General features: G+C 47.8%; 1 protein-coding gene across 2 annotated transcripts in view; it reads right to left on the bottom strand.

Moving 5' to 3' along the window:
* VSIG10 (V-set and immunoglobulin domain containing 10) overlaps positions 1-2,106 on the bottom strand; it is a 37,597-nt gene extending 35,491 nt beyond the window's left edge. Inside the window, exons 1-2 of one of the 2 annotated variants that reach the window (XM_077292233.1) lie at positions 1,935-2,106; positions 1,253-1,567 (exon numbers count right to left, since the gene is read on the bottom strand). In XM_077292233.1, coding sequence (XP_077148348.1) covers positions 1,253-1,313 — 61 coding nt within the window. In that variant the 5' untranslated portion in view covers positions 1,314-1,567; positions 1,935-2,106. The remainder of the gene's footprint in view (positions 1-1,252; positions 1,568-1,934) is intronic. The other variant, XM_077292229.1, reaches the window with a different exon arrangement.
* Positions 2,107-16,195: the final 14,089 nt, after the last annotated feature.

Genomic DNA, 16,195 nt, shown 5'->3' with positions numbered 1-16,195 from the left:
TTTGAAAAACAGCTGGTGAAAAGAAGAAGTGCATGTCATGTCTTTAAAACAGATCATGCCGAAAACGTCTCCAAACTAGGCTCTCTCCAAATTTCCTGAAGCGTTCCTTGCAGTCTATGAAAAACTGCAAAATACTCCTCTCGGGAAAAAAAAAAAAAAAAAAAAGCGTTTCTTGAAGTAATTTCTGCTTGAAAAAAGTGGTTTCAGAACGCCTCAAAAAACGGTGTGAACATAGTTTAGGTTATGTTCACAAGTTGCATTTGTGATGCGTTTTTTTTTTTTCATGCAAATTAATAGCTATGTTTTACAGTACCAGCAACAGCTATGGGATTTCAGAAATCTCATATACACGTTTTTTTTTTTTCCTGGCCAAACTGGAAAACTGCTGCATGTCACTTCTTTCGGCATTTTTTCACCCATAGCAATGAATAGGTGCAAAAGCACAGGAAAACAGTATCAGGTTTTGCTGCGCTTTTGGTGCAGATAACAGGAATACCAGGCACTATAGTGTATCAGCATGCACAGTGAAAAACGCAGGAAAAAAGCAGCAAAAAAAAAAAAACCCAAACACAGCAGAACCTACTTTTTGCCTGCAGAAAAAAAACACAGCAAAAACTCAACGTGTGAACACAGCCTTAGGCGATCAGGAAATAGCAGCGTTTTGGATGCAGTGATTTTCGCTGTGTCCAAAGCGCCGCGTTCTAATCACGCAGGAAAATCCGCATGTGTTTACTGAACCGTATGGACAAACCTGATCTAATGAAAGGCTGAAGGGGTGAAACCAGGCAGAATAGACTGCTGATAAATGCCATGCTGCGGCACCACCACACAGAAGCACATTAGGCACGGGATTTCTATAACTCCCATCCGCTGTGCTTCTAATGTAGCACGCGGCGCTCTGGACCCACCGCAGGTGAACTGCATCCAGGACGCTGCTACTCCAGCTCGTGGCCACGGAGCCTCTGACTTCCATCACAAGTGAGAAGAAAGCGACCAGGACAGGTCTGACAGGTCTGTGGAAATAGGAGCCTGATCTTATCAGTGCTCCGACCTCCGGCAATGTCTGCTCCTACATTACTAGAGCTGGGGTCTGCAACATGTGGGTCTCCAGAACCTGTGAACTCCAATTTCGGGCTCCAGCTTGTGATAGCATGCCAGGAGTCATAGATCCAGGACTGAAGGCAAGCACAAGCTACAGACCCATGTCCTGGGGCTTCCAGCAGTAGTAGCAGGTGCGTGACATGTCTCCTACCTCCACTGGTTCCTGCGTACACTACACAGAGCACCAGGAGCAGCTCCGCCAGGGGCCCCATCTCCAGGGACCAGTCCTTCTCTTCTCCAGTCAGTGGCAGGACAGCGGGGGCACTCAGGGCATCGCCCACTTCTCCATGCCTCCTACAGTCGGTGGTACGGGACCTGCGGGATGGAAGTGTCCGGCTTCTCACACCAACTATTCAAATGTCGGTGACACCTGGAACTTATTGTTCTTCCGGCTTGTGACTGCACGCAGACCACTCCCTGTGCCTAGGTAGGCAGGTGCCCCTCCTCCGGGAGAGGCCGGCTGCACCTGGGGAGACAGACATACAGTGTAATACATATATACACAGTGTACAGCCCAGCCAGGGGTCACTGCATCCCATCACCGGGGCACTACCACAGCTGCAGCATCTAGATGGATACACAGATTAGATACCGCAGCACTCCAGCTCCAATTTCCATAAGAAACTCTATTAACCCTAAATGTGCAAGCCTCCAGCTCGTTCTGAGCCTTTAGGAAGCGAGACACATGAAGCAGCGCTTGCTGCTATTACTACTGAAGCCATGTCACCCCCATAACACACATTATGTCACACACAGCTCCCAGCTGCAGAACTGCTCAGTTAGTCAATAATCTGCACACAAGTGTCTAGTAATGGTGTCCAATAATCGCTCACCAGAGCCCGGTCTGTACTATCACATGTTTCAGCAGTCTTCGAGTCTGTTTGCTTGTGCGGAGCATGCTCAGATCAAGCCGATGTGTTTGTCTGCAAAGTTACTCATGGCCACTAGAGTGCGCCGCTCCAAGCATGCTCAATACATGTGTGAAGTAGTGGCCACCATTTTGGGAAAGGGAAGCTGCCAACAGTTTTTTTTTATAGCTTTTGCCTGAGCTTTTAAAACACAAAATATCCAAACTTATAGATCACTAGGTGTAAAGCTCAACCAGAGCGCGGCTATAACGCCAGGCAGAGGGAGTTCTATGCTCCATGGATTAATAAGAGAGATAATGCACAATATGTATGACTAACTGTAAAGGGAACAGGTGCAACATATAGAAAGTTCCTAGGCAATAATAGGGCAAGGTGTATGCAATCATTACAATGGGGACAAGCAAAGTATAGAATAAGGAGCTGAAGGCCTCGTTCACACACTCAGTATTTGGTGAGGATTTTTTTTACCTCAGTATCTGTAAGCCGAAACCAGGAGTCGGACAACCAGAGGAAAAGCGTAATGGAAACACGTCACCACTTCTGGATTTATCACCCACTAATGGTTTTGGCTTATAAATACTGAGGTAAAAAACTAACCAAATACTGAGTGAACGTGACCAACACATTGAATGCAGAACCCTGGACTGGAGTGCTGCAATGTATTTTCCTTTATAAGGCTACTTTCACATTAGCGTCGTGCACTGCACGTCGATGCATACTGTACAAGCGCCGCACAACGGGGGCAGCGGATGCTGTTTTTCAACGCATCCGCTGCCCCATTGTGAGGTGCAGGGAGGCGGGGGCGGAGTTCTGGCCACGCATGTGCGGTCGGAAAAGATGGGAACGACGCACCAAAAAACATTACAAGCAACGTTTTTTGGTGGCGACGGTTGCGACGTGTGGCAATGCGTCGCTAATGCAAGTCAATGGAGAAAAAACGCATCCTGCAAGCACTTTTGCAGTATACGTTTTTTCTCCAAAACGACGCATAGCGACGTGCAGTGCACGACGCTAGTGTGAAAGTAGCCTTAGGCCGGTTTAGGCATGTGGACACCTCTATTCTTGATATCCAACCTTGCTGAAGCTGAAGTTCAGCCCCCCCCCCCCCCCCTTGTGAGTTTTGCCTGGTTTGTTCAAGAAAATAGGGGGGAACCCACGCCGGGTTTTTCATTCATTTATTTTGTTATATCGCAGGCTGAGGAATACCCCGATCATCCGCTCCTGCTGTCACTGTTATTAGCGGAAGCAGGTGTCGGATGATGGGAGTAAGAGTCCCAAAAGCCCCCACCTGCTGTCATCGTTCTGACTTTAATATAAACTTCATCATTCTCCTCTGCTTGCGCCGATCGCCAGCAGAGCAGGGGAGAATGATGAGCGCCGTCTTCAGCATCGGGGAGCAGCCTCTGGGGAACAGTAGTGCTTCTTCCCCAGCGCCGATGCGTGTCACACGGAGGACATCCATGTGTGTTCTCCGTGTGCAGGACGTTTTGCTGTCCGTGCTGACAGTGAAAAACGGACATGTCTACGTGTGGGGCACACAGACACACGGTCTGTGGAACCACGCTGACATGTGCACAGACCCATTTGAATGGGTCTACGTTTGTCAGTGTCTCCGGTACGTGTTAAAACTGTAACCACACGTGCCAGAGACACGGATGTGTGAAAGAGGCCTTAGTGGGCGCTGGGTCGGATGCCTGGTGTTTGCACCTGCAGCGCCCCAGAGACCTGGTCGTTGCAGTAACGTCGCTCTGCCACTAAGGGGAGTGATGGTACGTCTGATGGCACTAAAGGAGTTCACATGACCAGGTATCACAGTCACACATTACATTTCACACTCTGGCCACCAGGGGGAGCAAAGGGTTCTATGTATTAGGCCACTCCTCACACTCTGGTAAAACTGGGGGTTGGATAGGAAGTTAGGGAGAAGCTGACTGGGTTTTGCCCAGGTAACATTTAGTGAGAGAAGAGCGTTACTTGGGAAGATTCAGGGGGGTCCCTGTCAGGGGTGGGATCCTGGCAGAGGCCTAGCAAAGGACAGATCGTTACGGAGCCGCGCCTGCACCTCATTGTGGCGGCATCTTAAGAAAGGACACGAAGCAAAGGATATTGTGGAGAAGTGAGAAACGAGATCACAGCACAAAGGAGATAGAACCAGTAGGAGTCGTGCCCCGAGATCGGCAACATCCTACTGAGGCGCGTAGCCGGCGGCCGGAGCACCGAGGAAGTAATAGGCTCTACGCATTACTTTGAACCAACGGCAGGGCAGTTAATTTTAGGTTGGCTGCCTCACTTTTACACCTAATGAAGACAATGGAGGCAATTGTGGGAGAGGGGCGTCTCTAGGGTCCCTATAAAATAACTCCAGACCTACCCCGTCATACGGGTGCGTCCTATCCATATCATCTGGGGGACGGAGAGAGAAAGAATAGAAACATACACGACAGTTGTGAGGACTATCCCGTGGTGCTCAGCAGGGAAGTACTACAACACCCAGGCGCTAGTAGGTAGGCACTGATTTCCACCTGCTAAGGGAACTCTGGATGTGCCTTCGGACCGGCCGGTCTCAGCCAGCCCTGTTAGCAGTGCTCTGGATTGTGGATGCCGAAGCCTTCAGTAAAAAGGTAAAGAGACTGCAACCCTGTGTCCTCGTTATTTACTGCGACCTACACCGTCACCTACATCTTTAATTGGGCCCCCCTTAGCAGGGCCACGGACCGGGTCAGGCCACCGTGACATCCCCAGAATCGAGAGACCCGGTACCGAGTACCCCGCTGCCCTGCGCTTGGGGGCCGCTCCACACCTGCTGTATAATGGATAAGAGCTGCTCTCTCATGGACTGTAGAAAGGTAGAGAGAGAACAGATTCCCCCAGACGTCAGAGGAAAAGGAAGAATTTTCGGCAGATACAGATTTGGTGGCAGCTGTGTATTGACTACTATTAGGGTAAGTGCACACGCTGCGAATTTTGCTGCGGATCCGCAGCGTTTCCGCAGCTGCGGATCCGCAGCGGTTTCCCATGCATTTACAGTACCATGTAAAGCTATGGGAAACGAAATCCGCAGTGCACATGCTGCGGCAAAAAACGCGTGGAAACGCAGCGGTTTATTTTCCGCAGCATGTCAATTCTTTGTGCGGAATCCGCAGCGGTTTTTCACCTGCTCCAATAGGAAACTGCAGGTGAAAACCTTCAGCTTAAACCGCAATAAAAACTGCGATAAATCCGCAGTAAAAACCGCAGCGGTTTTGCACTGCGGATTTATCAAAACCGCTGCGGAAAATTCCGCATTGGAATCCGCAGCGTGTGCACATGGCCTCAGGCTGTGTGCACACGTTGCTGATTTTTCAGGTTTTTTTCACGTTTTTCGCTATAAAAATGCTATAAAACCGCAAAAAACAGCATACATTATGCATCCCATCATTTAGAATGAATTCCGCAATTTTTGTGCACATGATGCGTTTTTTTTCCGCGAAAAAAACGCATCGCGGTAAAAAACGCAGCATGTTCATTAATTTAGCGGATTGTTTGCGGATTTCCCACTATATAATGCATTGGGAAATGTCCAGAAAAGTCAGCAAAAAAAAAACGCACCAAAAATGCGCAAAAAACGCATGCAGATTTCTTGCAGAAAATTTCAGGTTTTTCTCAGGAAATTTCTGCAAGAAATCCTGAACGTGTGCACATAGCGGCAGGGGCAGACGGCTGTAGATTCTCTCATCCAAATGTCTCCACCTTCTCCATTCTGTCAGTGGGCGGAAATCGGTCTACACTCAGAGGACATCCGAGTGCAGTCTGATGTTTTCCACAAACTCATTAATTTGCATAGCTCATTGTGATCTGAATATGGGATCAAACTCAGGCATGCAGCAATTTTTTTTCTGAGGAAAATATCAGACATGCACGGCGCCATAGAGTAACATTAGTCAGAGTGTGATCTAATGTTTAGTCAGATTACCGTCGTCTGGACCTGACCTTAACATGAGTTTAAATATGATTGGCAAAGGGTATGTGCACACGCTGCGGAATGTTGAGCGGATTTTTCTGCACTAAAAAGGCGCAGATTCTGACCTGCGTTTTCTGCCAAGAAATGCAGAATCTGCACAGAAAATTCCACAGTCAAATCTGCAACATGTGCATATAGCCATACGATGCGGATTTAGTGCGGATCCGCAGCGGATTTTTCCACGCAGAAACGCTGCAGATTCGCACTGTGATTTACAGTACAATGTAAATCAATGGGGAAAAAAAAAGCTGTGCGGAAAAATCCGCGCAGAAATGCTGCGGATTTAAAAGAAGAGCATGTCACTTCTTTCGTGCGGATCTGCAGCGTTTCTGCACCCCTCCATTATAGAAATCCGCAGTGGTAAAAACCGCAGAAAATCCGCATCAATTCCGCATGAAAACCGCAGAAAATCCGCTGCAAATCTGCACCTGAGGTTTCTGCCAGGAGATGCGGATTTTGTGCAGAAAATTCTGCACCCCATTCTGCAAAATTCTGCGGATTCCTATTGAGGAACAGGTGTAAACCGCTGCGGAATCCGCACAAAGAATTGACATGCTGCGGAATATAAACCGCTGCGTTTCCGCGCGTTTTTTTCCACAGCATGTGCACTGCGGATTTTGTTTTCCATAGGTTTACATGGTACTGTACAACGAATGGAAAACTGCTGCGGATCCGCAGCATGTGCACATAGCCTTATTCTGAATACACTCATATCCCAAATTATAAGATGGTGTTCACAATTACACAGGCACATTATTTTAGTTTTCTAACCTTTATTTTCTATTCGCCACGACAGCACCCACTGAGAGAGGGGATCCGCCCCTGGGAACAGGAAACCTACAGAGAGATAAAAGGGGCGGCCCCCCCTCGCTCCTCAGTTGGTTTACTGTTCCCGGGTGGAACACCTCAGAGAGAAACTCTGCGGACTTAAGGAAGAAGAGGACAAGCTTACCTGGACTGCCGCCTGTTCGTCTCTGTTGAGCGGCAGGGGCTCCAGAGTAAGTCTCAGTGAAGGGGGATGTCCTGTTGGCTTCCCCCTATCCTGATAGTATCGGCATGGATACGGGATTAATAACAGTCTCCCTGCTGGGACACTGTTATATCGCTCCACCACATGAGGAACCCCGTCGGCTACTGTCCGGTAAGCGGTTTAGTTTTGTTACCTTACACCTCGGTGTAGCGGTGTGCAGTACGGCAGCGGTAAGCGGTGGCTTCAGCCGCATGGTGGATGGTGAGAGCGCACATGCGCGATCTGATGGCGTCCCGGAAGTGGATAATAGAACTTCCGGGGGCGCGAGGTCAGCCTGGGCTCGGCTGTAGGCGCCATTGTGGTTGCCGGTGATTAGCGCAAAGTATCTGCGGCTGGAGGAGGAGACTGCGGGCCGCGCCAGGGCTAATCGCTAATCTCCCCTAATGGTCAGGTACAAAAAAAAAAAGGGGGGAGGAGTGTTTCTCAGCTGTGAGGCAGCAGTGCTATATAAGGCAGTTCAGAGCTCTGCTGGTTGCGCAACATGTCGTCCCAGGAGGATATCGAGCGCCCACTGGAGGATTCAATCCTGCCTAGTGGTGATGCTAAAAAGAAAGGCAGTGGACACTCAAAGATGAGTGACTCCACTGAGAAATCGGTGAAAAAGTCAGGCCGCTCTGCACCGAAAGCTGATCGTACAACCCGGCAGACGGTATTTAACCTTACTCCTGGGTGAATGCGTAGCTGGCTTTATGGGGGCTAATGGTAGTTTCTCCTACTTCTATCTTATAGGGTAAGCGGACGGAGAAATCTAGGCACAAGCAGTGTGCGATGTGTAATGAGCCCCTGCCGGACTCCTATATTAAGAAATTATGTCAGAGTTGCATAGATTACACCTTGCAGCAGGAAAGTTCGGTCAGGATGAAAGAAATTCGTCTCATGATTAGGGAAGAACTTCAGTCCTTGGGAGGTAGTCCGGCGGTGAATGTTGAGAAAAGAACCAGGAAAGCGCCTTCACCTGCAGCAGACACGTCAGCAGAAAGTGGGGAGGTCAGCTCAGACATTTCTCAGAAATCGGGCTCCTCGGATGACGAGGATTACGTCTGTTTCCCTACAGACAGTGTAAATAATCTGGTTAAATCAGTGAGAGGTACTATGGGGGTATCAGAGTCTAAAGAACCTCAGACACCTCAGGACGTTATGTTTGCTGGTCTTTCACAGAAGAAAGGCCATGTGTTTCCGGTGAATCAGGCCATCAAGGACCTGGTTAAACGGGAATGGAGTAAAGGACAAAAGGGGTTTGTACCAGTCTCGTGTAAAAGGCGGTACCCCTTTGATGATGAGGACTTGACCACTTGGTCCAAAGTACCTAAAGTGGATGCGGCTGTGGCATCCACCTCCCGCCGTTCCTCCCTACCAGTGGAAGATGCAGGTTCCTTATCAGATCCTATGGACAGGAAGTCTGACACAATACTTAAGAAGTCATGGGAGGCCTGTGTAACTGCCTTTAAACCTGCAATTGCAGCCACATCTACTAGCAGGTCTATGCTAGTTTGGCTCGACCAGCTGGACCAAAACATCAAAACTGGGGTATCCAGGGAAAAATTGCGCTCTGCTATTCCTTTGATTAAGGGGGCTGCGGCATTTATATCTGATGCCTCTATTGACTCACTCCGTCTGGCGGCCAGAACGGCTAGTCTTACTAATACGGCTCGTCGAGCCTTATGGCTAAAAAACTGGAAAGGAGATGCCCAGTCCAGGTCCAAGTTGTGTGCCATACCCTGTCAGGGTGAGTACCTCTTCGGGACTGTATTAGATGAAATACTCACTAAGGCGGGTGAAAGGAAGAAGGGGTTCCCTAATCCCTTTATTCCTTCTTACAGAAGGGCGTTCAGGAAGCCACCATTCGGCAAGAAGGGAGGCTTTAAAGACCGGTGGAATAATAATAAAGAATTTAAACAAAAAGGGAATTTGTTCAATAAACGTCCCTTTAAGCCAGCGGATAAATTCCGTTAACCCTGTTTTGCCAGTGGGAGCTAGACTTCTAGAGTTTGTGGAGCAATGGAAGGAGATAACGGTCAATCCATGGGCCATCAATTTAGTATCTTCAGGCCTCGTTTTAGACTTCATTCAAACACCTCCGGATTCCTTCCTTCTCACATCCTTAAAATCTAGGCCTCAGCAGGAGGCCCTTGAAACGGAAATTAAATCCCTCATATCCAAACGCGTATTAATAAAGGTGCCACCATCCCAGATAGGGAAGGGCTTCTACTCCCCCCTGTTTCTGATTACTAAGCCCGACGGCTCTTTCAGAACCATAATCAATTTGAGAAAATTGAATTCCTTTATAAAACCCAGAACATTTAAAATGGAATCTATTCGTTCAGCTATTAAAAATTTGTTTCCAAATTGTTACATGGTAGTACTGGATCTTAAGGATGCTTATTATTATCTCCCCATACACCAGTTACACCAACAATTTCTCCGGGTAGCAGCGGTTATAGATGGGCAGGTCTGTCACCTACAATACCGGGCTATGCCATTTGGTTTATCCATGGCTCCGAGGGTTTTTACCAAATTACTGTCGGAAGTAATGTCCTTTCTACGAGTAAGGGACACACTGGTAATTCCGTATTTAGATGACCTGTTGATTGTAGGTAAAGATTCCCTACAGTGTGAGAAGAGGTTGGGGGAAGTAGTATTTTCTTTGCAAAAACTTGGCTGGATTATAAACTGGGAAAAATCCAGGCTCCAGCCAGTGACATGTCAGAAATTTCTGGGGCTCCTATTGGACTCAGTTGACCAGATATGTAGGCTTCCTGATGAGAAAAAGACCACCATAATACATAAAGTGAGTATAGCCATCAGTAAGCGTAGTATGTCATTAAGGAATGCCATGTCTTTATTAGGTTCCCTGACTTCTTGTCTTCCTGCAGTCCAATGGGCGCAATTCCACACTAGACAGCTACAGAAATTTATATTACAAGAGGACATTAGGAAGGAAGGAGAGCTGGATGACACAGTCGTTCTAACGTCAGATGTAATACACTCCCTTGCATGGTGGTTAGATTGGAGCAATCTGTCTAAGGGAGTTTTGTGGGTTATCACTTCGTCCACTAATGTTACCACGGATGCTAGTCCTGATGGCTGGGGGGCACACTTTCAGGATCAGGTAGCCCAGGGTCTCTGGTCTTGTGCAGAGCTTGAGAATTCCTCTAATGTAAAAGAGTTGAAAGCTATATTTTATTCCCTGCTCCACTTTCTCCCTCAGCTGAGAGGCTCTCACACAAGGGTCTTCTCCGACAACACTACCGCAGTGGCCTATCTGAACCATCAAGGAGGTACACGGTCAGAAAATCTTATGGGAGTTGCTTCAGACATCATGGAGCTAGCCGAAGGTCACCTACTATCCTTGTCGGCAGTACATATCAGAGGCATAGACAACTTTCGTGCAGACTTCCTCAGCCGCCACACTCTGCATCAGGGGGAATGGATGCTCAACAGGGAAGTGTTCAAGTTAATAACAGCCAAATGGGGTGTACCCCAGATAGACTTGTTCTCCACACGAGCAAACCGTCAGGTGAAGATGTTCGCCTCTCTATGCAGAGAGGACAATCCGGACATATTCGATGCCCTCCATATAACATGGGCATTCGACCTAGCCTATGCATTCCCTCCATGGAATCTACTGCCTGTGGTCATAAGAAAGATAAGGGAAGAAGGGGCAAGAGTTCTGCTGATAGCCCCATTCTGGCCCAAGAGGCCATGGTTTTCGTGGCTCAGAGCGATGTCAATTTCAGACCCCTGGATTCTGCCTCAGACCAAAGACCTTCTATCTCAGGGGCCGTTCCTACATCCTCAAGTAAAGGGAATGAACTTGACTGTCTGGAATTTGAGAGGCAGTTACTAGAGCTTAGAGGGTTTTCTAAAGGGTTAATAAATACCCTCATGAGGAGTAGAAAGCCTTCCACTACCAGAATTTATGTTAGGATTTGGAAGAAATTTCTTGAATTCCATACTGCACAACTCTCTTCGGAGGTTCCTATATTCTCAATATTAGAATTTCTACAGAGGGGTCTGGACTTGGGACTCTCGGTTAGCACATTAAAGGTCCAAATTTCGGCTCTAGGAGCTCTGTTTAATTCTGATGTTGCAGGCAATAGATGGATATCTAGGTTTATTTCCGCATGCGAGAGATCAAAACCTATTAAGATACCACAGATTCCTCAGTGGGATCTGACGTTAAGGCCCCGTCTCACTAAGCGATTTACCAACGATCACGACCAGCGATATAACCTGGCCGTGATCGTTGGTAAGTCGCTGTGTGGTCGCTGGGGAGCTGTCACACAGACCGCTCTCCCCAGCGACCAACGATCAGGGGAACGACTTCGGCATCGTTGAAACTGTCTTCAACGATGCCGAAGTCCCCCTGCAGCACCCGGGTAACCAGGGTAAACATCGGGTTACTAAGCGCAGGGCCGCGCTTAGTAACCCGATGTTTACCCTGGTTACCAAAAAAAACAAACAGTACATACTCGCCTTTCGGTGTCCAGGTCCCTTGCCGTCTGCTTCCTGCTCTGACTGAGCCGCCGTACAGTGAGAGCAGAGCGCAGCGGTGACGTCACTGCTGCGCTCTCACTTCTCACTGTACGGCCGGGAGTCAGTGAGAGCAGGAAGCAGACGGCAAGGGACACCGAAAGGCGAGTATGTACTGTTTGTTTTTTTTGGTAACCAGGGTAAACATCGGGTTACTAAGCGCGGCCCTGCGCTTAGTAACCCGATGTTTACCCTGGTTACCAGTGAAGACATCGCTGGATCGGTGTCACACACACCGATTCAGCGATGTCAGCGGGGCCTCAACGACCAAAAAAAGGTCCAGGCCATTCTGACACGACCAGCGATCTCGCAGCAGGGGCCTGATCGCTGGTACGTGTCACACATAGCGAGATCGCTATGGAGGTCGCTGTTGCGTCACAAAACTTGTGACTCAGCAGCGATCTCGCTAGCGATCTCGCTATGTGAGACGGGGCCTTAAGTCCTGGATGCGTTGACACAAAGCCCTTTTGAGCCTCTTCAGACAGCCTCTTTGAAGCATGTCTCATTAAAGACGATATTACTAGTGGCATTAGTATCTGCCAGAAGGGTGAGTGATCTCCATGCCTTATCAGTAGATCCTCCATTCCTATCAGTGGCTTCTGACAGAATAGTTTTAAAGACAGATCCATGTTATCTCCCTAAGGTAGCTACTAGTTTTCATAGATCTCAGGAGATCTTGTTACCTACCTTTTATGAGGACCACTCGACTCCAGAAGAAGCTAGGCTTCATACCCTAGACGTTAAAAGAGCTATTCTAACTTATATAGAAAGAACTAGGGACTGGAGGGAGAGTAGGGCTCTCTTTGTGTCTTTCCAGGGGAAAAACAAGGGATCCAGAGTCACAAAGAGCACACTGTTGCGCTGGATCCGGGATGCTATAATCTTGGCGTACAGATCTAAGGGAAGAGATCCTCCTCTGCATATCGGAGCACACTCCACTAGAGCCTTATCAACTTCCTGGGCAGAAAGAGCGAACGTGCCAATACACCTTATATGTAAGGCTGCAACTTGGTCTTCGCCTAATACCTTCTATAAGCACTATAGACTAGACCTATCTGCTGCTTCTGATCTAACCTTTGGGGTGTCGGTTCTCGGCTCAGTTAACCCACCCAATCTATAATCTCTGTAAATCTCTCAGTGGGTGCTGTCGTGGCGAATAGAAAATACCGGATTACTCACCGGTAATGCTCTTTTATAGAGCCCACGACAGCACCCATTCGATTCCCTCCCTTTTCTTTATTTGGTTCCACGTGGTGTCTTATAGGGAGATGTATATAATAGAGTAATATGATATGAAGTTGTAAATATGTATATATGACTAAAACCTGTTAAACTAAAAAACCTGGCGGCGGTTCCTCCTTTTTCTCTGTAAAACAACTGAGGAGCGAGGGGGGGCCGCCCCTTTTATCTCTCTGTAGGTTTCCTGTTCCCAGGGGCGGATCCCCTCTCTCAGTGGGTGCTGTCGTGGGCTCTATAAAAGAGCATTACCGGTGAGTAATCCGGTATTTTCCCCCTTTAAAATGATTTTTTTTTTTTTCTCTGAAAGGATTTCTGCAGATTATAGGTGACAAAGGTGGAAAAAGTCATGAAATTATTCTTCTTGGTATGAAGACCGCTGGCTTTTTCCTTAAGTAGCTTCTAGGAAAACTTCTGAGGCTGCCGTCACACTAGCAGTATTTGGTCAGTATTTTACATCAGTATTTGTAAGCCAAACCAGGAGTGGAACAATTAGAGGAACAGTATAATAGAAACACATCACCACTTCTGCATTTATCACCCACTCCTGGTTTTGGCTACAAATACTGACCAAATACTGCTAGTGTGACGGCAGCCTTAGGCTACTTTCACACTAGCGTCGGGCTCGGCCCGTCGCAGTGCGTCAGGCCGAGGTCACCGACGCTAGCGTTGTTTCCGCCGCACAACGGGGGCAGTGGATGCATTTTTCCAGCGCATCCGCTGCCCCATTGTGAGGTGCGGGGGAGGTGGGGGCGGATTTCCGGCCGCGCATGCGCGGTCGGAAAAAGCGGACCGTCGGGAGCAAAAACTTTACATGTAACGTTTTTTGCTCCCGACGGTCCGCCACAACACGGTGCAACCGTCGCACGACGGATGCGATGTGTCAATGCGTCGCAAATGCGTCGCTAATGTTAGTCAATGCAGAAAAAAACGCATCCTGCAAGCACTTTTGCAGGATGTGTTTTTTCAGCAAAACGACGCATTGCGACGTATTGCAGTTAACGCCAGTGTGAAAGTAGCCTAAGGCTTCGATGTCAGAATTAAGACTAATGCTTAGCAAACATGCTCAGATAAGGTGTTATCTGAGCATGCTCGGGTGCTAACCAAGTGACTTTGACGTGCTCGAAAAATAAGTTTGAGTCCGTGCAGCTGCATGTCTTGTGCTGTTCAACAGCCGCAACGCATGCAGGGATTGTATAGCAAACAGGCAACCCCTGCATGTGTTGCGGGTGTCTAAGGGTATGTGCACATGTAGGTGGGATCTCTGCGGATTTTTCCGCACCTGTTTTTGTAAATCTGCAGGTAAACCACACTGTGGATTATCTGCGGATTTACTGTGGAATTACCGCGGTTTTTGTGCGGATTCCACCTGTGGTTTTACACCTTTGGAATCCTATTATGGAGAAGGTGTAAACCGCAGCGGAATCCGCACAAAGAATTGACATGCTGCGGAATAAACAACGCTACGTTTCCGCCCTTTTTTTGCGCAGCATGTGCACTGCGGATTTTGTTTTCCATAGGTTTACATGGTGCTGTAAACGCATGGAAAACAGCTGCGAATCTCTCTCAAGGTACACAGAGGGGCTTGGAGAACCGCTCTGCACGCCAAATCTGAGACAAAGATGGCGTGCAAGGCGGTGATCCCTATTTTAGATTAACCCCTTTGGCGCTGATTGGCTAGAAGCTATTGTTCAGCCAATCAGCGCCATAGGGGTTAATCAGGCGAGGTGACGTGGTGATCACCCCACTTTGACTGCTGTGATTGGTGCTACGTCACACAGCATGCATCACAGCATGTCACGTGTTGTTTTTTTTTTTTTTTGTTTCTTTAACTTTATTGTCACATTGCTGTGATCAATCAATCGCCGATGCGGGGGGGCGGTGCAGCCCCCCGGGGCGACGTGCTGGGATGGTCTGCTGTCAAGGACAGCAGCCATCGGAACCCGATCCCCACTCGGTGAAAGGAAAATGGTGGCACCGTACTAGTACTGCGGCTAGCACAAATGCAGTTCCCACAGTGCAGTACTAGTACGGCGCATGTCGTGAAGGGGTTAATCTGACAGGGTGACCTCCTGTCACTACTGTCTGGATGACACAAGACAGGAATATTGTCTGCTGAATTAGGATATTTATTATATAGAAATAAATGAATTCCCACGTGAAATAATAAGGGTAAACCATACACATATATAGTACAGTTGTGCATAGGGCCGGCGTCACACTCAGTGTAGGGAAATACGGTCCGTATTTTACATGCGTAATACGCAGAAATGTTCCCAAAATAGTGATCCGTATGTCATCCGTAGGCAGGGTGTGTCAGCGTATTTTGCGTATGGCATCCTCCGTAAGTAATCCGTATGGCATCCGTACAGCGAGATTTTCTCGCCGGCTTGCAAAACGGACATACAATGGATCCATGGGCTGTCAGATAATACTCAGTTTCTTCCTGAAAATGATTGCAAACACAAATTCTTTGGTATTATCTTCATTTAATTTGTCTTAAATGAAGAAACACAAAAAGAATTGTCCTAAAGCCAAATTGGATATAATTCCACACCAAACATAAAAAAGGGGGTGGACAAAAGTATTGGCACTGTTCGAAAAATCATGTGAGGTTTCTCTAATTTGTATAATTAACAGCACCTGTAACTTACCTGTGGCACCAACAGGTGTTGGCCATAACTAAGTCACACTTGCAGCCAGTTGACATGGATTAAAGTTGACTCAACCTCTGTCCTGTGTCCTTGTGTGTACCACATTGAGCATGGAGAAAAGAAAGAAGACCAAAGAACTGTCTGAGGACTTGAGAAACCAAATTGTGAGGAAGCATGAGCAATTTCAAGGCTACAAGTCCATCTCCAAAGACCTGAATGTTCCTGTGTCTACCGTGCGCAGTGTCATCAAGAAGTTTAAATCCCATGGCACTGTGGCTAACCTCCCTAGATGTGGACGAAAAAGAAAAATTGACAAGAGATTTCAACGCAAGACTGTGCAGATGTTGGATAAAGAACCTCGACTAACATCCAAACAAGTTCAAGCTGCCCTGCAGTCCGAAGGTACAACAGTGTCAACCCGTACTATCCGTCTGTGTCTGAATGAAAAGGGACTGTATGGTAGGAGACCCAGGAAGACCCCACTTCTTACCCCGAGACATAAAACAGCCAGGCTGGAGTTTGCCAAAACTAACCTGAAAAAGCCTAAAACATTTTGGAAGAATGTTCTCTGGTCAGATGAGACAAAAGTAGAGCTTTTGGGGCAAAGGCATCAACATAGAGTTTACAGGTGAAAAAAACAGGGTCCCTACAGTCAAACATGGCGGAGGTTCCCTGATGTTTTGGGGTTGCTTTGCTGCCTCTGGCACTGGACTGCTTGACCGTGTGCATGGCATTGTGAAGTCTGAAGACTACCAACAAATTTTGCAGCATA

The sequence above is a fragment of the Ranitomeya variabilis genome, chromosome 1, assembly GCF_051348905.1.
Source record: "Ranitomeya variabilis isolate aRanVar5 chromosome 1, aRanVar5.hap1, whole genome shotgun sequence".
Taxonomy (NCBI): Eukaryota; Metazoa; Chordata; class Amphibia; order Anura; family Dendrobatidae; genus Ranitomeya; species Ranitomeya variabilis.
Note: the sequence above shows the minus strand (reverse complement) of the source record. Positions and strands in the feature narration are given on the sequence as shown.